This window comes from Anolis carolinensis, chromosome 4 (assembly GCF_035594765.1).
Source record: "Anolis carolinensis isolate JA03-04 chromosome 4, rAnoCar3.1.pri, whole genome shotgun sequence".
Taxonomy (NCBI): domain Eukaryota; kingdom Metazoa; phylum Chordata; class Lepidosauria; order Squamata; family Dactyloidae; genus Anolis; species Anolis carolinensis.
In genome coordinates this window covers 45,529,045-45,553,578 of record NC_085844.1, presented here as the reverse complement: position 1 = coordinate 45,553,578, position 24,534 = coordinate 45,529,045, and the positions used below count along the sequence as shown (strand labels likewise).

The 24,534-nt window shown below is 38.8% G+C and overlaps 1 protein-coding gene across 1 annotated transcript in view; it reads right to left on the bottom strand.

The window, feature by feature from the left end:
* Positions 1-22,805, bottom strand: part of nsmaf (neutral sphingomyelinase activation associated factor) — a 35,416-nt gene extending 12,611 nt beyond the window's left edge. The window contains exons 1-16 of the mRNA XM_062980346.1: positions 22,548-22,805; positions 13,425-13,514; positions 13,246-13,324; positions 13,081-13,148; positions 11,975-12,011; positions 9,941-9,991; positions 8,314-8,385; positions 6,645-6,692; positions 6,495-6,547; positions 6,092-6,221; positions 5,500-5,571; positions 4,691-4,799; positions 2,488-2,664; positions 1,812-1,891; positions 177-267; positions 26-89 (exon numbers count right to left, since the gene is read on the bottom strand). Of these exons, the coding sequence (XP_062836416.1) occupies positions 26-89; positions 177-267; positions 1,812-1,891; positions 2,488-2,664; positions 4,691-4,799; positions 5,500-5,571; positions 6,092-6,221; positions 6,495-6,547; positions 6,645-6,692; positions 8,314-8,385; positions 9,941-9,991; positions 11,975-12,011; positions 13,081-13,148; positions 13,246-13,324; positions 13,425-13,514; positions 22,548-22,600 (1,274 nt within the window). The 5' untranslated portion in view covers positions 22,601-22,805. The remainder of the gene's footprint in view (positions 1-25; positions 90-176; positions 268-1,811; positions 1,892-2,487; positions 2,665-4,690; positions 4,800-5,499; positions 5,572-6,091; positions 6,222-6,494; positions 6,548-6,644; positions 6,693-8,313; positions 8,386-9,940; positions 9,992-11,974; positions 12,012-13,080; positions 13,149-13,245; positions 13,325-13,424; positions 13,515-22,547) is intronic.
* Positions 22,806-24,534: the final 1,729 nt, after the last annotated feature.

The window sequence follows — 24,534 nt, the reverse complement described above, 5'->3', positions numbered from 1 at the left end:
ACTAATATCAAGATCTGAAACAAACCTGTTGAACATTCTGTCAGGATGATCAAACTTTCCATTTTGCAAACAAAGCATGTATTCTGGTGCTGTGAAAGCAAGAGAGGTCAAATATCAAACTAAGTTAATCACTCTTCATCACTGCATGCTTAGAAAAAACTTTGTAGGTGTCTTACCAACTCGGACAAGATAAAACAGGACATAACCTGGCGAAGAGTAGTGGCTACCAAACATAAACTTTGGTTCTGGCATTTCCCGATAGCGTACCTGTCAATGAGACAGAGAAAAACTGCTCAGCCATAAATATTCTTCAGTGCCTAACAAGAATTTAGCACTCATTAAAAACAGAGCCAGTATTTTATTTCAATGTATTCTGTCCCATCATCTATCCCATCAGTTTAGTGGAAGAACTACACGCAACTACTTTGGATCACAGCATCGTGCAATTCCAAGACAGACAATATATAGCTGCACTGGAACATATGAATATAATATCCTGGTTCATTCTAATTCAATAAATCAGATCTGTTTTTGCAGTTTGAGACTAAACAAATTTCAGGAGGAACACTCCAAACATAAACAGCATGCTAAAGAACAGTAGTTCCCAACCTTTGTTCCTTCAGGAGTTTGGGACTTACTCCCAAGAACCTGACCAGTTTTGGTCGACTGTCGGGAATCCTGGGAGCTGAATGCCTGGAGTGACAAAGGTTGGGAACCACTACGAAGATTCAAGAGTTCCATATGAGTGACCTACAGAACAGCCAACAATGTTCTACTTTCATTACATCATTATCCTGGGGAAGGGGGGGATCTGATAGTGTCAAACACCATTTGACTGCATTCCCTCCACCCATTTTGCCTATAAGTAGCCTTCAAGCTTGGTTGATGGGGACGAGAGAGGTGGCCTTCTCTTTGGTGACTTCCCAGCTCTGGAATACCCTTCCAAAAGAGATTAGGTTAGCCCCCATCCTTCAATCTTTCTGATCCAGCCTAAAAACGTGAACTTTTAAATAAGCCTTTGACCTTGAGTAGGTTGAAATGGGTCCATATGAGGTTGACATTTTGGCATTTTAGTTGTGAACTGAAGGAAGCTGGTTTTATCTACAGATGTTTTGCATTTTAAAAACTGTGCAATTTATTTTATGTTATATGTGTTGATAGTGGTCATTGTCATAATTTCAATGTGATGTTGTTTTTATACTCACGTAGTGTTTTGTTATATGTTGCACCGTGGAGTGCCTTTGTAAGCTGCCTCAAGTTTCTTTAGGGAGATGGTGGAAGGATGTAAATAAAGGTTGTTGTTGTTGTTATTATTATTATTATTATTGTTATTATTATTATTATTATTCCATTTTGACCGAACCACACTATGAAGTTCTCAGAATAAAAGCCTACAATATACTTTACGGTGTTTTTAAAACCCTTTCAAGACCTCATTGACCATTTTTGCCATATTGTACCAGTATTTCAGTAATTGTGAGGTAGAAGGAGTTTATTACTACATACTATCACCAGTGAGTTTGAACAGGAATGAGTCTAAACATGCTTATTAAGACAGGCACATGTTAATGGATTTGAAGGAAGGTCAATGCTATTCCAGATTTTGCAATTTGAAGGGATTAGGCAGGCAATTTCTTCATGTGTAATGTAACAGACTAATGTTTCTATAGGCTAAGATGAACTTTATTAGGGAACACAATGAAAATATTCTAGACATAATTAAGTTTTAATTCAAATGTTACATTACACAACTGGCTATATTTCTAAATAGAACATACCTGCGTTTCAAATGAGTTTTATTTTTGACTTACCAATAATCTATCCAACCTTTCTTTATTTAGTGCACCTACTGGTTTACTGAGATCACGAAATGTTTCAGTTTTTGTCAAATCTGCCAAAGAAAAAGAAATAGGAATCAGTGAGTGTTTCCATTAGAGTAGCACTGCCCACTGCATATTACTGCTGATACTGATTTATTTTTCTTTCCATTTTAATGTGGACAGCTTCAGAAATGCAAACTTTATCAGTTGCCCTACTTCTCACTGACTCTTAAAGCTTTAAACCATAACCATAAGCTCAGGCTGGACGTGATCAGGACCGAATCAAGAACATTCATGTGTTTTGGCTACCAAGTGGTTGTACATTTATCTGTTTATTTTTCAGCACAAAATGCTGCATACAAACCTTTTGGAACCTTGCACCGAAACTTGGTCCTTCAGGTGTTTTGGACCTGACCACTTACCAAACTAGCCAAGGCTGCTGGGAACTGAAGTCCAAACACATACAGAACCAGAGTTTGGGATTCACTTATGTATACTTTATAACCCATGTTATGCAGTATATATGAACTTGTCACACAGTGAATTATGCTGGAATGGGACGTCTCCTCTCATAGCACAAGGACGAAAAAGCAAGGCAGCCTAGTATGCACCAGTCCCCTCGCTTGACCGTCAGTCCAAGGCTGTGTTTTTCTACAAAGACTCTTACCCAGTTCTGAGCTAGAGTAATCTGCTATGATCCATGGAAACACTGGATACTGGGACAGGTCATTGCAGCTCCTATCAGCCAGATTATTGAGATGAAGAAGATACTGGTAGTTTGAAATATGTCCTCGTTGCCATTGTAGCATATAACTCTCTGCTGTATGCTCAGTAACATGATTCTCTAGGAGGAGAGAGAAGCATTACAAAAACCTAGAAGAAAACACAATTTCATTCTAGGAGCACATGCATTCTTTAGCTATTTCATACTTAACAGTCTAAAATGCTACACCATTAGTGATTATCCCTTATTCAATCACACACTAGTTGACAAAAACAGTTCACATGTCATGAAATAGAAGTTGGCCTTTCCCACAAATTCACTACCAAGTCAGTTTTTTTTTAAACCTAGAAACATGTTCATGGTTTTGTAAAACTTTCAAGACTGTTGAGGCTTATCTTTGGTATATGAATGGTGTCTTTTTTACTACATTTCTGCTATTCAGTCAATGGCCACCGTTTTCTTTCTGAACTCTCGGTTTCTAAAACTTGAAGCAATTTTGAAAGGCTTTCATAAACATTCTGAGCAGGACATTAAATTATTAATAGCATATATTTTATATTGCACCTTGGCTAAGGAGAAACAAATCATGTTATATCCTAATTACACTTATTATCAGATACCTAATAAAAGATTTAAGTCAGTTTATACTTCAAAGTGTGGAAGCTATATTCATATGCTAAACAGGAATTGAAAACATGGTCTGACTTAAAGCTCTCATAAGTAGGAAAAATAGCACTGTTTAAATAAGCTTATATTATCCCTCATGTTTATCCTCCTATTCTCTTAAACCCTGAGAGAAAACATCTGGACAACTGGCAGACAACTACTGGAAAGTTGATTGCAGGAAGAAGTTAACAGAAAAACTGGAAGAGCATACATCCAGTTGGCCGAACAAAACAAATTCCCATAATTTGCCTCCAGGTTACAAAGGACTACAGGTTCACTCCTCTTCAGTACAAACATTCATGGCATGTTGCCTTGACATTTCTAGCAGGATTAAAGGAGTGACCGCTGAGATTTCCAAAACTATTATTAAAACTACTCAAGCACCAACTCAAGAAACAAAGGCCTGGGAAGCAGAGCTCCGAGTACAAATCATGTGCAATAAATGGGGTAGTATTTAGAGAGCTTTCTCATGTTGTCTACAATAGTAAAGGGAGTGAACAGTGATTTATTATTAATATCTGTGATCTTTCAGATTACAAAAAATTAGGAATGAATTATCAGATAAATGCTGGAGACTGCCTTCTGCACCCAGAAGAATCACCAACAAAAATGGAATTCACAAATCTAATAAATATATTACATTCTGACATTATTTAATGAATCTGTCAATTTATGGCAAAGGAAATGCAAATATTGAACACATTGCATTTATTTTGCTGTTTGCAGCAAGGTTAGATTAGTCAAGCATGGAAAAGGTTTTATCCATCCACCAACAGTTAAAAATTCAGACCCTTACACTACAGAAAAACTGACATTTTGGTAGAGAAGGAAGAGTGGGAGATACTTTTAAATTGTTTATGCTGAACATCATCCTGAAATCCCATGAAAAAAGGCTGGAATAATATATTTTAATAAATAAATACTTTTGAGACCATACGGTACTCACTCATAATGTACATGTAGCATGCAAATTCTGAAAAATTGATACTGCTGAAAAATTATATTTTGGAAGCTGTTTTCGTTAGCATCTTTGGTTATTGTTCTATTACTTTTATATGATTTTGTTTTTTCATTTTTGATTCATGAACCCCTCCCCCCACACACACACACACTAACATGCTTTTGATTTTGATTTTTTGATTCATGAAACCCTATATGCATATGCAAGGCAGAGGGCAGAAATACTTTTATTACTCAATATGCAGCATTTTTTAAAAAAACCTAAATAAGTCTAAATATAACCACACATTATGAACCTTAAATGAAAGAGATAGTGAAGATGACTGTCAAGCTCTCAACTCATTATAGTTTTAAAAATATTGTGTGAAATCTCAGCAAAGCAAAAAGAAATGGTTTCCCCCACTTATTGTTATGAATTTGATTGCAACTCAGTATTCATTCCAATGCATTATTACCAGGACACATTATAATATCCTATTCTTATATCCCAATTTCTACCAAACATGAAGTGATTCAAAACCTAAATATGTTGCCACGTAGAAATAGACATTATCTCGGTCCTGAGTGTTGTAAAATTTCAAATAGATGTCCGAACATAGATCATTCTCTGTACAAAATACTTCCAGACCCTTGAAAATAGACGAGAAAACAAAAGCAAGTTGTTAGTAGTTCCTGCTATTCAGGATATAACAAAAGGTTTTTTATCTAATGCCTATTGATGTTTTCATATTAGAAGAAATTTGGTAGCACAATTCTACTTATCTATGAAAATCAAAGCCATGTATTAGTTTCAACTAGAATATGTCAGAAAGTAGATATATATATAATTGATTCCGTGTGTTTATATTGAATGAGACTAACATTTTATTTCACTTATATTTTAAAATCCATTTCCTTTTATCAGGTGTGTGCTATTTTTATTTAACTTATTCTACAAAAATCCTGGTAGTAAGACACCATTAAAAAGGTGCTCTAATTTATCTTTCACAAAAATAAACAATGTGCAGAAACATTTTAATACTTTCACATTCTCTGAATTAATTTACCAAATTTTACAAAAAGTGGAGATGCACTTTTTGCTTACTTCAATCTCAACCAAAAGAACAAATAATCAATTTTTATACACACACTTGCCTATAATGATCTTGTAGTGGTTGCTTATTTTCTGAACAGGGAACTAAAGGGCATTGGGACACTCTCAAAGAGGACAATAAATTTATTTCAATCAGGAGAAAGGAGTAATAGCATTTCTTAAGGATATTTCATAGTCAAATTAATATTATGAAAAGAAAAATCAATACCAGGATGCACAAATCAAGTTCACCTTACCAAAGGTGCTAGTCCATGTCTTCTTTTATAGATGCGCCTAACGCTATGCAATGTCACTTGAACCACGGGCTTCTGCACAGTAAGGAGAAAGACACAATAAACATGGGTTTGGTTCCAGGACTCCATGCCCCATATTATTAAATAGCTATAAGACAAACACAAACACACTGAAGTATGTGAATTCATGTTGCTGCCATTCAATAATATGGAGAGTAGTGATGTCAGATGAAATTGCAGATCTGGAGAGCCCACATTGTGCATACAGTTTCTCTCTAGGGTTCTGCCACCAGTTAACCTATTTTATAAGCAAGAGTTGTATTTATGTTAAGTTTTTAATCAAATCACATTAGTTCTAAACTAAACTTAGACCCTTTCTACACTAGCATATAAAATCCAGATTATCTTCTTGAACTGGATTATCTGACAGTGTATACTCATATAATATGGCAATGTAGAAGAGGCCTAAGTTTCAAGACTTTAAGTTAGAAATGCAGACATGCTGTTTCTTATAGAGTTCAAAGAGAAAAACAGTATAATTGAACGACCAACAGGGAGGAAAATTTAGTAGAAAATGTAAGTAGAAATTACTTACTGGGTAGCCATTAAGAGGCTGGAAATACAAGTTTGCGTCAGTGATGCATACATGTCCTGGATTAGTCACCAGCGGCGTAACCATTTCAGCTTTACACTCCATGTGCAGTTTTTCAGAAACACTTTGAAATCTACAGAAATAAAAATGTACAGATGGTTGGATGTTCAGTGCTTCTACATAAACATAGCTTTCCATTGCACATGGAACACATCACATGGATTTCCTTCTCATCTCAGATGTTGAAGAAAGACTTAAACCTTGTATTTCTAATACCAACGATAGTTTTTTATAGTAGTCTTTACAATTCGCAAAATCTTTTTCTTCATAAGCACATCCATAATCCATACATAAGACACAGAATGAGAAGAAAAGGACTTTGACAATTTGCATTAAAGAAACATACCTGTTCTTATCAAACGGTGTCCTGGCCAAACGTGATTGCAAGATAGCCGTTATCTAATTTAAAGAGGAGAAAGTGCACCACTTAAGACCTTTAGGATTTGACCACAAGAAATTGGTTCCCATCATTACTGCACCCAAAATATATACATACCATAGCAGCCTGATCTCCCAACTTATCCAAGCAAGATGCTCTGTATAACTGTCCAAAAGTAAAGTTTTGATTTAGATAATCCCTTAGATCAGGGGCAGGCAAAGTACAGTGCTAGGTTCCCCCCATGCTAGTCTCTTTTTGCAAAACTTGACTGAACAGAATAGTTAATTTATTTCTGAAATGGCTGTGGCGGCAATTCAGGTAAGCTGCCTATTCATCATAGCAATCTCCAAACATTCATTACTGCATAATGTGTAGCTAGATAATAAGTTCAAAATCAATGTGCTACACAAAAGAGGACTTGTTTCCACCTTCGCAACTCTGACAGCATACAAAGGCGTTAACCTCTAAATTCTGGTATTTTCAGCCAGCACATCCATTAATTAATTCATGCTATAAATATGATACTCCAACATATATGCAGAAAGGGTTGCTGTAAATTTTCTGGGTTGTCTGGCCATGTTCCAGAAGCATTCTCTCCTGAAGTTTTGCCCACATCTATATCAGGCATCATCAGAGGTTGAGGGGTCTGTTGGGAACTAAGCAAGTGAGGTTTATAGGAATGTCCAGGGTGGGAGAAAGAACTCTTGTCTGTTTGAGGCAAGTGTGAATGTTGCAATTGGACACCTTGATTAGCATTTAGTGGTCTTGCAGCTTCAAAGCATGGCTGGTTACTGCCTGGGGGAATCCTTTGTTGGGAGGTGTTAGCTGGCCCTGATTGATTCTTGTCTAGATTTCCCCTGCTTTTTGAGTGTTGTTCTTTATTTACTGTCCTGATTTTAGAGTTTTTTAAATACTGGTAGACAGATTTTGTTCATTTTCAAGGTTTTCCTCTCTCTGTTGAAATTGTCCACATGCTTATGGATTTCAATGTAGAATATCAATTGGTAGCGATCTAAGTTTATCGCTTAACAATATTACTTTATTTTAAGCAAAGATGGACTAAGCATTTTAATTATTATTTTTAAAAAACGTACCAACCACTCCTTTAAAAAGATGATCAAATTGTTGCCTTGAACTCTGAGTTAGGAAGAAAATTACCTTTTGCACTAATAAAGCTAGAACAGATTTTTTTTTGTCTCAAATGGCTATGGGTATAATTCACTATCTTTCAAGGTAACAGGGACAGATGGGCTGCTTATTTATCATTAGCGGTTGATGTGCACTGACTAAGTCTGAGAAAGGTAGGAAGAGGAGAAAGGATCACATGGGTGAATGACTTGTATATCTACCAGGAAAAAGAATTTTTAGTGTATTTTGCCAAATATGGATTGGTTGTTTCATGGAACCAAAGTGTTTCCATGTATTTTCTAAAGGTGTTAACAGTAACACTAACTTAACTTGTTATTAATGAATAACAGAACTATTGTCTTTTTGAACTTGCAGTATCCGTAACCAGATATTCCTTAAGTATCTACTTCCTTTTAAAAGAAGAAAGAAGGATCTGCTTCAATTTCAGCCAACCCATTCTGATATCTACATAGATCTGTGTCCAATGTTTGACTAGAACAGTTTTCACACTGACCCTTTATGTAAGAATTTTGCTGTTTATTTAAGAAAATTTAAGAAAATAGCTCCATCCATTTTGCTTGAATACAAAGAGGTCTCCAAGAACTGTTAATATATACCAAAATCATGTACGATTTGCCTTTTACAATACCAATCTTACCTGATGAAGCGTATGTACAACATCTTCAACCTTTCCAGCAACATCCAGTTGAAATATATATTCAGTTTTACCCTAATAAAAAAAAAGAGGGGGGGAAACCATTTAAAAAAAACAACAACAAAATCTCACAATCACAATTGCTCCCCTGATTCCAAATACAAACAAACCTTAAAATAGGAAAAGATTATAGCATAGTGAAGAAGAGAAAAGTTTGTCTGACAAAAAAATGTTCAGGTTCAATCTCCAACGTTCTTCAAATACTTCGAATGCTGTTGCCAAGCACTGAAGTATTAAATCAGGCCAAGAGAGATATTGATCTGACCTACTTAAGAACAACTGACTGTTGAACACCACCATTCAATAATATGATAGGGTTGGTAATCAGGTGGCTCTCTATGTGCTGCATTGCAGCTCCCATAAGTCCTTGCCAGCATAGCCAACAGTGATGAATGTTGAGAGTTACAATCCAATAATATCTGAAGGGCTACACAATTTCCTGGACTCCCAGGCATCACCTAAAAGCCCCAGGATACAGGATAGCACGGCTATGCTGATACCCATTTCATGTCCTCTTACTAAACATGGAAGGTATAAACTGGAACTGCCCACATTGGACTATAAATTGCAAAACATGCCAATTTGCAATCTGTATTAATACACACATCTTTTGCTGCTAACATAGCTTAACTGGAACATATTATTGCCATTTTGATATTAGAACAACATTCGGTGTTATAAAGCAAAGGGTGTCAATTGCCACATTGGATTTTTCATTTCAGACAGTAAGGTTCAAATGAGAAAAGTTACAATGCCTTACACCAAGAAATATAAACTATTGCTTTATCTCACTACAGGAAAAGCAGACTAGCCATTTACTTGTATAATGACTCTGCACAGTTATTTATTTGTTTTTACAGCATTTATATTCTGGCCTCACCCCGAAGGGCCACAGAACAAATATACGGCAAACATTCAATGCCATTATACACAGACAGGACAGACAACAGATAGAGGGATATAGGCATTTCCCATCTTTGGCGTCCTGGAGGTTATGCTCAATTCCAGCCACAGGGGATGCTATTGCTCCATCCTCCATGTCGAAGAGCTCTGTTCAGACTTCCTCCTTTTTTGATTGCTGGCATTTTTCTGGTATTTCCTTTATGGTGCCATTAAAATACCTCCCTGTTTAAGCAGTACCCATTTATCTACTTACAGCCATTTTCGATCTGCTAGTGGGCAATGAGCTGGGCTGAAGGTCGGGCGCTCACCCCGACCCAGGCTTTGAACTAACAACTTTGTGACTGGTAAGATTTATTGCAGGTGGTGGTTAACCTGCTGTGCTAAAGCCCGGCCACACATTGCATGAATTTGCTGTTTCCAGTTTCTTCCCATTGGTCTGATACCATGACTAGAGAAAATAAACAAGTGGATACTATGCAAACACCATTTATGTATTGTCTCAGAAGAAATTGTTTGGGCCTCAAATATTTGTTTAAATGCCGCCACAGCTATTTTCATTCAGCGTCAAAGAAAGCATCTTTGAAGTTTTCCAAATAATGTTCCTTTAGAAAGAAACCTGCAAGTTACATTAATTTTTTTATTGATAGGGAATAAAATAGGTACTCACTCTTTCAGTTTTAAAAGGTGCAATGATGTTTTGTTCTTTTGTGAGAAAAGCCTGAGGAAAAAAATAACATTTCATATATAAATAGCAGGTTTTGCTTTTGCTAAATTGAGAAATGCAAGATTTGTCTATTCTGAAAAGGCAAGTAATAGTAAAGAATTTCAGGACACTGCCACTCATACAAGTTTCATCTCTCAATTTTAGGTAGTTTAAGCTACTCCTTATTCTTTCTTTCTTTCTTTGCCCTTCCTTTCCCTGCAACACCCTCACTATCTCACTTTATACTCTTGCTTTGGCTTTTGATTCTGTTTTATTCTTTCTTCTTTTTGAAATCTTACCTTTCCCATTATTTTCTTTTCCTACTTTACTGCCTGAAATGCATTTCTCATTTCTTTAGAAAGAGATTTCTAAAAATTGCCTAGTTCATACATCTAACATACATATAAGATGTACATTTAAAAGGAGCTTTTTAAATCATATAGTGTTGCTACTCTATACTTACTGAACTATGTTTCCTTTCAGATCAATAGGACTTGATTTATAAAATCGGAACCAAGTGTCTTACTCATTAATAGTCCATTTTGACATGTCTGACCTACGGGTTCCTTGTATTTATTTTTACAAGCTCTTTGCCAAATACAAAAAATGTGGTGAATGAGAGCATCTTGCCATTCCTTTTGTAGTTTTACTTCTAGAATGAATGCAGGTGTTTAGCACATGAAGTGAAATCAAAATTAAAAACCACAACAGAAAAGATGCAATCATTCTCACCCATTAAAAGAAAAAGAGGAAGACTTTACTATCTCTTCAATTAAAAAAAATAATCCCTTACTATATATTATGTGTACTTTCTTTGTGAAGTGTGTATACACTAACCACTTGTGAAGATACAATGCCTCCGGTAACATGCTCCAGGTCTGAATTAAGAGCCAATGGATGTTTTCTGCCTCAAATCAATTCTTTCTTTCAGCTGGAGGGATATTTGACAGGAAACTATCATGGGCCACCAACCTGGAGCAAAGCTTAATATGGCGCTTTTTCTTTTGAATACGAATGCTCCATATCTGTATATAATGCAATTTAGCTTAGTGCCTTACAGTCCCTCTACAATGTTACATCATTTTTAAGAAAAACATTTGCGGATCTGTCAGCATTAGAAGTCTTCTAATTATCACACTAACTGGCCAAAAATACTCTAAAGGCACCAGGTCCCATCTTATCAGAGAAGCTAAACAAAGTTAGTACTTAGATAGGAAACTAACAACAAAAACCAGGTGCTGAAGGTTATAGTCCAGAAGAAGGAACTGGCAAAACCACCTCTGAACATTCTTTGCCTAAAATACTACAAACACACACCTTATTACAGTAACCTTTAAAATATGGACTTTTAAATATTACATCCGAACTATAGATTGTACTGACTACCTTTCAATTACCATATAGTCTTGTTATTAATACTCCATCTTTAAACACTCCCAGTGACATTTTTTCCCTACAATACTAATTTAACACTGTGGACTAAGGTGTGGAGAACGGCAAACCACAGATTACCTATTACAATGCGATCTGAGTGGTCAGAAGACTGGGTGACATGGAAGGCAATGAACAGACTGCGCTCTGGCACCACGAGGTGCAGAGCCAACCTTAAGAAATGGGGCTACAAAGTGAAGTCCACAACATACGAGTATGGAGAAGAGCAAACCACAGACCACCTACTACAATGCAGTCTGAGCCCTGCCACATGCACAATGGAGGACCTTCTCACAGCGACACCAAAGGCATTCCAAGTGGCCAGCTTCTGGTCAAAGGAAATCTAGTATAATGCCAAGTTTTTAACTTTTTAACTTTGTGTGTTTTTAAAAAAACATTATAACTATACCCTCAATTTGCTTCTGACACGATAAATGGATTATGATAAAACACTCACTTTTCTGCATGTGAAATGAGTATTACTTAGTGAATGAGTTTATGATCACAGATTTAGTAAAAGGGGGGAAACTGTTTTAAATCTAAGATTTAGGAATGCATATCACTTACCTGATTGGTTAAAATAGAAATATTCCCAAGGTTGCCCCTAAAACACAAATTGGAAATCCAAGCATCACCCCAACGAATAATAAAAACATATACTCTTCTAGGCAGACATGGGTCCATTATGCCTAGGCTAAGAAGCCAACGTATCTGCCATTCCCTTTGCCTAGTGTTTTGTATCTTATTTTGATTGGAAACTTGAGGGCAGGAAGCTTTCAAATTAACAATTTGTAAGTCACTCTGAGAACCTTTGTGGCTGACGAGGTGGGTGAGAACATAAATGAGTAATATTTAGTTTTTTAAATGCCTTTATTAATTTTACTTGGAGATAAATGTGTATATGTAATTGAAGACTACATTACTGCTTCACACATACCTTTTTCTGGTGGTGGTGACTGCATTTTTCTTGTTCAACCATGAAGCCCAATGGCTCCCCTTATTATTTCTGGGGCGGCTCTGTGGCTGAAGTGTCACTGAAAATAGGTTTCCCCCTATGTGGTGGGGCAGGAGGAAAGCCGGGATGGAATGGGGCATGGACAGCAAGTCCCCACAACCCTTGTGCAACTGCCACTGGGATGTGGCTGTTCTCACCAATTTCGGCAGCACATGTAGCAAGGTGGTAGGTGGAAAATTTCCTAACCAGGACATAATTGTGAATATAGTTTGAAGTCAGGGAGATAGTTCCAAGATGCATATGGTGCATCTACATTATAGAATTAATGCATTTTGACATCACTTTAACTGCAATCACTCAATGCTCTGGAACCATGGGGGTTGTAGTTTCACAAGGTCTTTAGCCTTCTCTGCCAAAGATTGCTGGTGCCTCACCAAACCACAACTCCCAGGATTCCATAGCATAGAGCCATGGAAGTTAAAGTGGTATCGAAGTGCATTAATTCTATAGCACAGAGGCCTGTAAGTGTACTTCATCAAGGCAGAAAGAGGGTCTTTGATTCCGGTAGCGGTGGTCTTACTCAAATAGCACAACAAGCTGAATTAAAGAACCATGTAACTCCGACACATCAAATGTAGGAGTAATTCCAAAGTATGAGAAATCTGGCGATTTTGCAAGTTAAAATTTAAAACAAAGATAATGTTCTCTATATACATACTCTGCAAAGGGATTGTTTCTTTCCTCTTCATCTGGTCCTTCTATTTTAATGCAGTCTCTCAGGGGGATCTATATGAATTTATGGAAAAATACAATAAATTTATTTCTTTCGGTTTGAAAGTCAGATAGACTACATGTCTCTAGCATCTGTTGCCAACCTGCTTACCTTAATAATGGGGTGGTTTATCTCATCAGGTTCAAATATGATTGATTTTGAGCAGATTTTTAATGAGCCTCTGATTTGCCTATGAATTCAGAAGACATTTAAAGGTTATTACAGAACTGGAAACTGATATAGCATAACAGTAGTTCTAGTTTTTTTAGTTCATGGAAATAGTGTCACACCTTTTCTCTCTCTCATCCTTGTTAAAAATGTAATTAGCCGTATGCTGTTCGAAGTAGTATTCTTCCAGATTAAGAAGTAGCAGGGAAAACCTAAAATAATAAAAAGATGAAATTGAATCTGAGAGATGAATGAGCAATAGCACCTCAGCTGCTGCCTTGAAGACTGAGGCAGGTGGCTGGTAGCAAAACATTTCAGCTTCCTGATATTTCACAGAACTTCAGTCTCTTCTAAGCCTTGTGTTTCATACAAAACACAAATACTGTTGTTCTTTTTATTTAATCATGTCAGAAGCAAACTGAGGCAAACCACTTCTGATGTGAGAGAATCGTCCGTCTTCAAAGACGTTGCCCAGGGGACACCCAGATGTATTACCATACTGCAGGAAGCTTCTCTCATGTCCCTGAATGGGAAGCTAGGGCTGACAGACAGTAGCTTGACCCTGTCTTGCGGATTCGAACTACCAACCTTCGAGCCAGCAGTTCAGCCGGCACAAGGGTTTAACCCATTGCGCCACCGCGGCTATTTCATGTTGGTGATACACTTCCTAGACAGGCATCATTTTGCGACACAGTATTTCAGTTTTATGACCAAACTGCAGATTAAACCAACCCCTTATAAGAAATGCTGACGAATATGTAAATTGCGATAACAAAATGTGTGGGATCATAGCATAACTCATGAAAATCTTTTATTTATATTTTCAAAAATATATGATGTGCAAGATAATAACATACATTCCTAAGAACGTTGTCATTTCTCATGACATTTGCACAAGACACCTACACACTGGAGCTGACACTACCCTGTCATGACACACAGTTTGAAAAGCATCTATATTAACTTATAGTGTTTAAAATTAGTATTCAACAGGAAATCCTGAATGCTGCCTATCTCTCAAAAGGAGAGCTAATGCATAAGCAGTTTGACTTCCGGAATGTGAAACCAGACATCCTGCAATGCAGGAACCAATGAAGATTTTGTTGCACGATATTAGCTAGATTCACTCTACATGAGCTCAGAAATTAGTAACAGAAACCACAAAGCAGACAATCATTTGAACAAACACTTATAGTTTTAGTCCCAAATGAAATGTTTTTTTTCTTATTTGTATCGCTATGAAAAAACTAAGTAGAATGCTGGAAGGAAAAGCATTAATATAAGCATTACTAGTAGATGCCTCAGCAAAATTTGTATCAAGGAGCTTTTCATGATATATATCTCCACAAGAAAGGAAAAGTTATTATAGCACTTCATATTTGTGACACTGCATTATAGATTTAGTTTAGTAATTTGAGCATTTGACTTGATCTCTGGGAGACCAGAATTTGGGCAAGTCACACTCACTAAGCCTCAGGGGTAGGCAATGGCAATTTTTTTCTGAGCATTTCATGCCAAACAAGCCCTATACGAGAAGGATTGCTCTCTCTCTCTGTGTGTGTGTGTGTGTGTGTGTATGAAGGACACATGAATTTCACAGACCAACCATCACGTTGTCCTCCTCTGAAATGCAATACACTTGACATGATTCAGCATCTTTGGTTCTTACATTCATTTTAAAGAAACAGGTTCCTTCAAACTCCTGGGTGGGACCTCTACTTTCTCCCTCTTACAGTCACACGTCCTATGTCCTATGCTAACTTTTCATTCAGGTCAAATAAAATGGTCAACATATTGTCGAAGGCTTTCAAGGCAGGAATCACAGACAAGAGTTCCTTCTCCCACCCTGGACCTTCCACAGATATATACACCTTTCTTGCTTAGTTTTTTCCAATATACCTCACAGCCTCTGAGGATGCCTGCCATAGATGTGGGCGAAACGTTAGGAGAGAATGCTTCTGGAACATGGCCATACAGCCCGGAAAACACACAACAAAATGGTCAACAATGAAAATTTAAAAATATTAAGAATTAATCAGGTAACAAAACACCAAATAGGTCAAAACAATCTTGTGAGAACTTGTACAACAGCAAAGTTTCCTACAAAGATCTCACCAAAATAAGGACAGATTACATCCTGCAGACTACACAGTCCTTCATTTTCTACTTATGAATCATACATTGCTATTTCATAGAGCAGGGGTTCTCAAGCCTTTTCAGTTGCGAAGCCCTTTTTAAATCAAAATTTTCTCTTGGAGCCCCAAGATACGTTTATGTATTATATTATATATTATGTGTGTGCATGTGTACACATATCAGGCATGGGCTGAGCCAATGGCAGAGGGAGAGTGTTTGTGTGAATTAATTCACACAGTGCAAAAAAAAAAGGAAAGAAAGAAAGAACAATATTGAAAATAAAAAAACAATTTTAACCAACATAAACTTGACAGTACTTCAAGTAGAAGACTCCTCCCAGGGCTATCAAGTCCAACCCCCTTCTGCTGCGCAGGAAAAGCACAATCAAAACACTCCTGACAAATGACCATCCAACCTTTGTAGTAATAATAATAATGATAATAATAATAATAATAATAATAATAATAGAAACCTCAAGGGCTAACTCCTTTTGCCATGCAGGAAAAATATAATCTAAGCAGTGGGAGGGAAATAGGGCTTTGGAAGCAAAGAAGGGTGGAGGAGTCTGTTTCCACCATTTCCCTGCATTTCTAAGGAAGAGGAAAGAGAAGAAGGTAGGAAGAAGCACGGCATCGCAGAGCCCCTCACTATCACGCATGGAGCCCAAAGGGCTCCGGGGATCACAGTTTGAGAACTGTGGCAGAAGGGGGTTGGCCCATGTTATCGAGCAAAGGGTCCATCACAGCAAACTCCTTCTCCGAGTGTGTTTTCTTACATAGACAGAAACTGCATCACTCATACATAAGTGAGAGGTACAACTAGGAAAAGGGGAAACCCAAAGTGTTGCAAAAGTACAAAAATATCTTCGGGAAAAACACCTGCGGGGGTGAGAGAGGCCAGTGAAGGTCAAGCATGCTCAGTAGGCATATAATGCTGATAGACAGCAAACACTCTGTGGGAGGGTATACAATGAAACATATTAAGAAAAGGTATATCTGGCCATATAGAACCCTGGACAGGAACTCTCCACACCACAACCTTTTGTGGAAAGTGTCATTTTTATTACATGTTAAATACTTGGAGCTAGCAGTGGCAAAACCCATTTCATCTAATACAGAGCTTCTACACTTGGCCTCCCACTCTATAAGGACAAGGAGAAAGTTTATCCATTAATAAACTTCCAAACAAGTACAGTAGAGTCTCACTTATCCAACATAAACGGGACGGCAGAACGTTGGATAAGTGAATATGTTGGATAATAAGGAAGGATTAAGGAAAAGCCTATTAAAAATCAAATCAAATTAAATTATGATCTTACAAATTAAGCACCAAAACATCATGTTAGACAACAAATTTGACAGAAAAAGTAGTTCAATACGCAGTAATGCTATGTAGTAATTACTGCATTTACGAATTTAGCACCAAAATATCACGAAATATTGAAAACATTGACTACAAAAATGCGTTGGATAATCCAGAACATTGGATAAGCGAGTGTTGGATAAGTGAGACTCTACTGTATTAACAGTCTTAAGTTAGATGTGTAAAACATGTTAAAAACACCCAACGAAAATATGATAAAAAGTAGGATTTTTTTCTTGTTACTGATAGCTACAACTCTTTCAGTCACATCCTATATAAATGATTTCCTTGGGATTTCTTCTAAATTTAGAAGTTTGGTATAAAACATCAAATACAATTATGTTTTGGAAACCCAACAATGGGAAACTGGGCTGGGGAGGACGAGTATTGAAGAGTTTTAATACTGTAAGATAATGGGGTTCTCTTATTAAGAATACTGTGAGCATGAACAACGTATGACCCTATATCAGCTTTAGCTACTCAGCCAATGGCAAAAGATGGCAACTGCTGTCCAACAATCACCAGAAGGCCGCAAGCGGTCCATCCCACACCATAACTTTTGAAATCTTCCTGAAACATCATTATTTAACATAAGCTATGGTTGTGCACAAAACAAAAATAAAGTGTGAATCAGGGGTGATAATTGTACAGCCCTCCAAATGTTAAAATGCAACTTCCAGCATTCCTAGGGCTTCTGAGAGTTAAAGTCCAGCAGTATCTCAATTGACTCAACCCAAACATCATAAATTTAATTACGTCCTGTAAAACAATAATAATAATTAGTTATTCCCAGCAAAACCTGTTTGGAGTACCTCTCCTTGCAGACTATAAGACAATCAAGATTACAAGAAAAAGAAAGATGCAGGCATAGATAACCTTCAGTCCCAAATGCCTTTCATATTATGAACTCAAAGCTGCAGACAGACTGGTTTGGTTGAAATTATAAGACAGAGATCTGTGGAAACACGATTTTTTACAAGCAGGGTGCTGCTGTATGCTATCGCTCCTCTTTGCAGTGGAAGCATGTAAACAAACCTTCTAGTGGTGGCTTTTTTGTCTCAGAATATTCTCTTGCTCAGTTTATGTCTGAACTTGAACTAGGCAACCCAATGCAATGGACCTATTTGGGGGACACAGTTCAGGACCTTGTATAGTTCCTTTAATGTTTGAATTTAGTTCTGGAACAATTCAGCCCACTCACATGGAGGTCAGTAGGGCCACTGTTTTGTTCTCTAGTTGTTTCTTCTCTAAAGGAAAACAGAGGAAAAAAAACACAAGACTGTTTCATCCTGATTTCACAGGTTTGTTAAAAGACTCCCTTCCTTTATCTGCCCCCAGAAGCCCATGCATTTTTTTAATTTTTATATTCAAAATGTTACACAAACTAAAAATATATTAGCAGCTCATCATTTTTGTTTGAGTCAAGTCATCCATACTGGACCAAAAACTTGTTCTTTTCACAACTTTCAATGTCCACCATGGGTTCCCATGCATTTCTTAAGACTCTTCAAAATGTTATTTCATTATTTTTATTTTTTTCCTTTTGGTAGCAGAACACTATGCATACATACATACATACAAAAGCATCAGAGTACTATTAAATTAGTGGCCTTGTAAAGCATTCCAGGCTATTTCCTGCTAATGTTGAAAACCCAAGATGTTATTTTCTTCCTCAACATTTCCACTGTTTCATCCTCATGTGATCTTCCTTGTAAGGCTGAGCAGCCAATGATGCTCTTACATCAAAAACAGATCTGTAACATAGTCTCATGTGACCAATACCTCACACCCCTCCCTAAGCAAAAGCCATATGATTGCAAAGAAAAGAAAATCATTTGTCATGCATAAATAATGGAAGAGTACTAGGGCCTACTTACAAAGAGGAGCTCCAACACTGAGAGGGCAACTACAACTTACAACAACATCCGTATATACACACTCCCCTGGATATCCAAAACCATGTATAATAGTGACTATTCTTAGGCTGGATGCACAACACAGATTTGCACCAGAGGACCTTGAGTGCATCTACACTGTAGCATTAATGCACTTCGACTGCATTTAAACTACCATGGTTTAATGCTATAGAATCCTTGGGAGCTGTGGTTTTACAAGGGCTTTAACATTTTGTATCAAAAAGTTCTGATGCCTCACTAAACTATAGCTCCCAGGATTATACTTTTCTTGCCACCGAGAGGCTCTGATGACTTTGCTTCCTCTCATCTTGTATATTTTAAACTACATAAGCACTAGCAGCTTTGAGAATGTACATTGAAATCTTCTGTGCGTTCTTCTCCATCTTGAACAAATGGCCTCTTAATTGTTTTGTCCATTAATACAAGGAGATCAATGGGTGCCCGATGTCCAACTTATTGCTGAACAGTCTGTCTTTCCTTCCCCTATTCATTCCATTTAGTATTGACGCACTTACTGGAGAGTTAATGCTCTGGAGCGAGCATTTTCAAAACTGGATCTCGGGAGATCGAGGCCCCATTGAACCATGAAACTCAGTGAAGGCAATGGCTTTGAGTAGGTCACTCTCTTGGACCAATCCACCTCAAAGGGCTTTTGTCACAGAAAGAAGGAAAAGCCACATGCCAGAGGAAAGCCAGACTAAAATTGCAGCCAATAAATAAAAGGAAATAAATTGCTTCCTGATTAGACTTGTGTGATGCACTCAACCTGGGGCTGTACTTGCGAAGTTTTGAAAAGTTAAAGCTAGTGCAAAATACAGTGTTCAGAGTGCTACTGGGTATAGAGAATGTATGTATCACTACTATTTTATCAACTGCCTTGCCTTCCATCTAACACTTAACTTAATGTATTTTTGTGTTGAAGGCTTTCATGGATGGAATCACTGGGTTGCTATGAGTTTTCCAGGCTGTATAGCCATGTTCCAGAAGCATTCTCTCCTGATGTTTTGCCCACATCTATGGCAGGCATCCTCAGAGCTTTTCAATGCTAATCAAGGTGATTAATTGTAATGTTCACACTTGCTTTCCTCTGGCCACAGATGTGGGTAAAACGTCAGGAGACAATGCTTCTGGAACATAGCCATACAGCCCGGAAAGCTCAGCACCTCAATGTATTTTGATCTACAAACCCCTGAATTCCCAAAATAATAACTGCTTTTAAAATGTATCTGTGTTGCATTTTGCAAGAGACCTTGAGTTTCCAGTCTGAGAAAAAGGTGGAACTATGATGAAGATGATAATGATAATAATACAGCTTGGTCTAGGGGTGTGTCTATGCAGTAAAATTAATATGGTTGGATAACACTAAGTGCCATGGCTCAATGTGGTGGAATCCTGGGAGCTGTAGTTTTACAAGGTCTTTAGCCTTTTTTGTCAAAGAGGGCTGGTGCCTCACCAAAGTACACATCTCATGATTCCATAGCATTTAGCCATAGCTGTTAAAGTGGTGTCAAACTGCATTAATTCTATAGTGTAGTAGATGAACAGTGTACTAGATGAACTCTAGGTTGTCTGAAATACTCTGCTTACAGAAGCTTGCTTAGAATTTGAGGTCCTCAGAAGAAGCCCTATTATGTGTCGCATCATCCTGAGTACACATTATAAGCCTTCTCTGAATGAGCACTTTCACTTTTTTGGCCATTGTGTGCAGCCTTCCAGGAGTTGCTGGACTCCAACTCCAATTATCCCTCATAATTTGCTATGCCAGCTGACACTGATGGGAGCAGCAATTCAGAAAGAGATCTACGTCAATAAAGAAAGAAGAGAGCTGCATAAGTGACTCTTTAAAAGCTCAGCAGTCAGCACGTTTCAGACAAGTATCCCATTTCAAACAAGGGATACTACCACACTGTAGAATGAATGCAGTTTGGCATCACTTTCACTGTCGTGACTCAATAAGGACTCATAGGAGTTGTAGCCTGGTGAGGCACAGTCCTCTTTGACAAACCCCAGAATTCCATAGCATTAAGCCACAGCAGTTAAAATGATGTCAAACTACATTCATTCTACTGTGCAGATGTGCCCAAGTTCTCTCTTTCCCCAGTTTTGGGGAAACTCTGATAAATTATAGGTTAGTCTTTGGGTTATAGATTTTTAAAAGGCCAGGTTAGCCTCAAGGGTTCTTCGTTGTGGGCTAGTAAACAAATGCTGAGCTCAATTGATCTGGCTCATATGTGGGTGTTGTGTGTTATGTGTTTGCCTCACATGTCCGTATGGTGGAGTGGTGTTTGTCTGACACATGTATGTGTGCTGGGGTGTTATGTGTGAAGGGTCATATATTATATGCATTTGTATAGAGTGACATGTTGTGTGCATAGGGAGGTAAAGCGTTTTGTATGTCTAGCCCGTGTGTGTGTCTGTTTCTTGTGTGGGGGGCATTGTGTGTATGTATCTGACACATGGATGTGTGCTGGGATGTTATGTGTGTGGCTCATATATTATGCACATATGTAAAGGGCAGGATTTTGTGTGTGTAGGGAGGTAAACTGTTTTGTGTGTCTAGCTTGTGTGTCTGGTGCTTGTGGCGGGGGGTTGTGTGTGTATATCTGGCTCATGTATGTGGTGAGTTGTAAGTGTGTGGCTCTTATATGTCTGATTTAGGTAGGGTGTCCACATGTGTGTGCTGTCTATGTCTTGGGGTGGTGTTGTGCATCTGTCTCATGCATCTATGTAGTGGGATGCTATGAGTGCATCTGGCTTGTGCTTTGCGTGGTGTGTGTCTGGGTAATATGCGGGTATGTGTGTTTTGGCAGAGTGTTGTGTGTGTGTGTCTGGCTCATATATGTGCATAATATGTGTGACTCATATCTGGTGCTATGTATGTATGAATAATAATAATAATAATAATAACTCTACGGTAATAATAATATCCTCTCACCTCTGCAGGAGTCTACTGTATACCATGCAGCTGTGGACAAGTCTACATAGGGACCACCAAACCACCACTGCCCAAACACAAATCAAGGAACATTCTCAAACCAGAGAAGTCAGCCAGCAGAGCACTTCATGGACCAACCTGGACACAGCATATTATTTGAAAACACAGAAATGCTGGACCACTCTAAACAATACCATATCAGACTACACAGAGAAGCCATTGAAATCCACAAGCATGTGGACAGTCTCAACAGGTATGAGGGAACCATAAAAATGAACAAAATCAGTATTTAAAAAAAAAACTCGAAACTCAGGACAGTAAATAAAGAAAAACACTCTGAAAACAGGGGAATTCCAGACATAAAACAATCAGGGCCAGCTAACACTTCCCAACAAATGATTCCCCCAGGCCAGGCCTTGAAGCTGCAAGGCTTTTCAATGTTAAACAAGGTGATTAATTGCAACATTGACACTTGCCTCCAACAGACAAGTTCTTTCTCCCACCTTGGACCTTCCACACATATATAAACCTCACTTGCCCAGCTTCCAATTTACCTCACAACCTCTGAGGATGCCTGCCATAGATGTGGGCGAAACGTCAGGAGAGAATGCTTCTGGAACATGGTCATACAGCCCGGAAAACTCACAGCAACCCAATAATATATTGTTACCCACCTCTCCTGATGGGCCGAGGCAGGGTATATATATATGTGTGTGTATACAAAACATACACACCTACACACATGTATACACATATACACACATATTGTGGTGTGCTGCGTGTGTGCAGTGTGGGTGGGTCTCTGCCCCTTTAAGACCCGACTCCGCCGCAGTGCCTTCCCCAGGGAGAGCAGCCCCGCTCTGCTGCCAGCCTTGGCGGCGTCTCCTTGCACCGACCTTTCCTTGGAGTAGAGCCGCTGGTCCTGCCGCCTCTTCCGAATGAAGGCCATGAGCCCAGCTTCCGCACAGCAGCACTCTCCTCCCGGCAGGACAGGAACTGGACGCCGAACAGGGACCTCCCTCCTTCGCTCGCTTGCTCACCACCAGGGGCTCCCAGCCCGGGCCGCCCACGGCCATTTATACCGTTTCGGTCCCGCTCTCATCCCGGCCGGCTGGGGTTGATTGATTGCTTGCTTGTTTGGTTGCGCGCGCACGCGGGTAACCCGGGCTCACTCGCCGGCGCGCGCGCTGGGGGCGGGATCTCGGAGGTGTTTTCTGCCAATCGGCTCGGCGGCGGGCCTTGGCGCTCCGTGTGGCCTAGTGGTTAGGGCGCCGGACTGGGATTGCAGAGACCAGGGGTTCGAATCCCTCCTTAGGTGAATGTTACTGACTGAGGGTCCTTCCAGATCCCAGGATCTTGATCCCAATTTTATTTATCCCCTGGCAATGGGGATTCATAAAATCCAGTTTAAAGCAGAAAAATCAAGATTGGCAAGGAGCTAGACAGAATGTGTTGTCGAAGGCTTTCATGGCCGGGATCACAGGGTTGTTGTATGTTTTCCGGGCTGTATGGCCATGTTCTAGAAGTATTCTCTCCTGACGTTTCGCCCACATCTATGGCAGGCATCATCAGAGGTTGGCTTTCCATACCTCACCACCTCTGAGGATGCCTGCCATAGATGTGGGCGAAACGTCAGGAGAGAATACTTCTAGAACATGGCCATACAGCCCGGAAAACATACAACAACCCAGCTAGACAGAAATCACCTTACATAAATGAGTTCAAATCTGTAGGGGCATATAAACTGCATCCCATAGTACTGAATGAATTTGGTGATGTATTCTCTGAACCACTTGACGTCATTTTTGAGAAATCCTGGAAAGTAGAGATTAAATCAAGGATTAAACCAGGGATCAGATCCTGGGATATAGGGCCTGTCTAGAAGGGCCTTGAGAGTGACAAATGAATGCTTTTTAACACTTTAAATGCCAGGGCTCAATGCTTATGGAAACCTGAGAGTTACAGGCGCAGTTTGTTCAGTGCCATCCAAGTCGCCCAATTTTCTGCATGCCCAGGAGGGAGTTTCTCATCCAGTATCAGCAACTGATTGAGGTTCCGGGTTTTTAGCTGCCACTTTTGGACTCTTGCTTGCTGAGAATGGGGGTGAGACACCATGAAGTGAGAGAAATCTACCCCTCAGAAGGAATTTAAATGCCATAGCTCAATGCTATGGAATCCTGGAAGTTATACTTTCACAAGGTCTTTAGCCTACTCTGCCAAAAGAGTGTTGGTGTCTCACCACAAACAACAACTCACATGATCCCAGCAGTCAAAGTGGTGTCAAATTACTCTAATTCTACAGTGTACATGCACCCTGATTCTTACACACTGTCTCAGAATAAGGCAAAGGTGTTAACCTCTTCTGGTTTATTTTTATTTTATTATTTATAGTCCGCTTCAAGGCACAGTGGGTGAAACTGCTGAGCTGCTGAACTTGCTGATCAAAAGGTCAGTGGTTCGAATCCAGGGAGCGGAGTGAGCTCCTGCTGTTAGCCCCAGCTTACATGCAAATGTGAGTAGATCAATAGGTACTGCTCCGACGGGAAGGTAATGGCGCTCCATGCAGTCATGCTGGCCACATGACCTTGTATGTGTGTATGGACAACGCTGGCGCTTCGGCTTAGACATGAAGATAAGCACCAACCCCCAGGGTCAGACATGACTAGACTTAATCAGGGGAAACTTTTACCTTACCTTTAATAGCCCGCTTTTATCTTCTAATTGAGACACAAAGTGGCTCACAGCATTGAAAGACAATGCAAATTTAAATCCATGGCATGCAAATGTTGAAAAAAGAATTTAACCCTGTCATGGGTGGAAATGTCTTGTTATTTATTTACCATACTTTATTCTTGTCCCACCTTTCTGCCAGTATAGGGACTT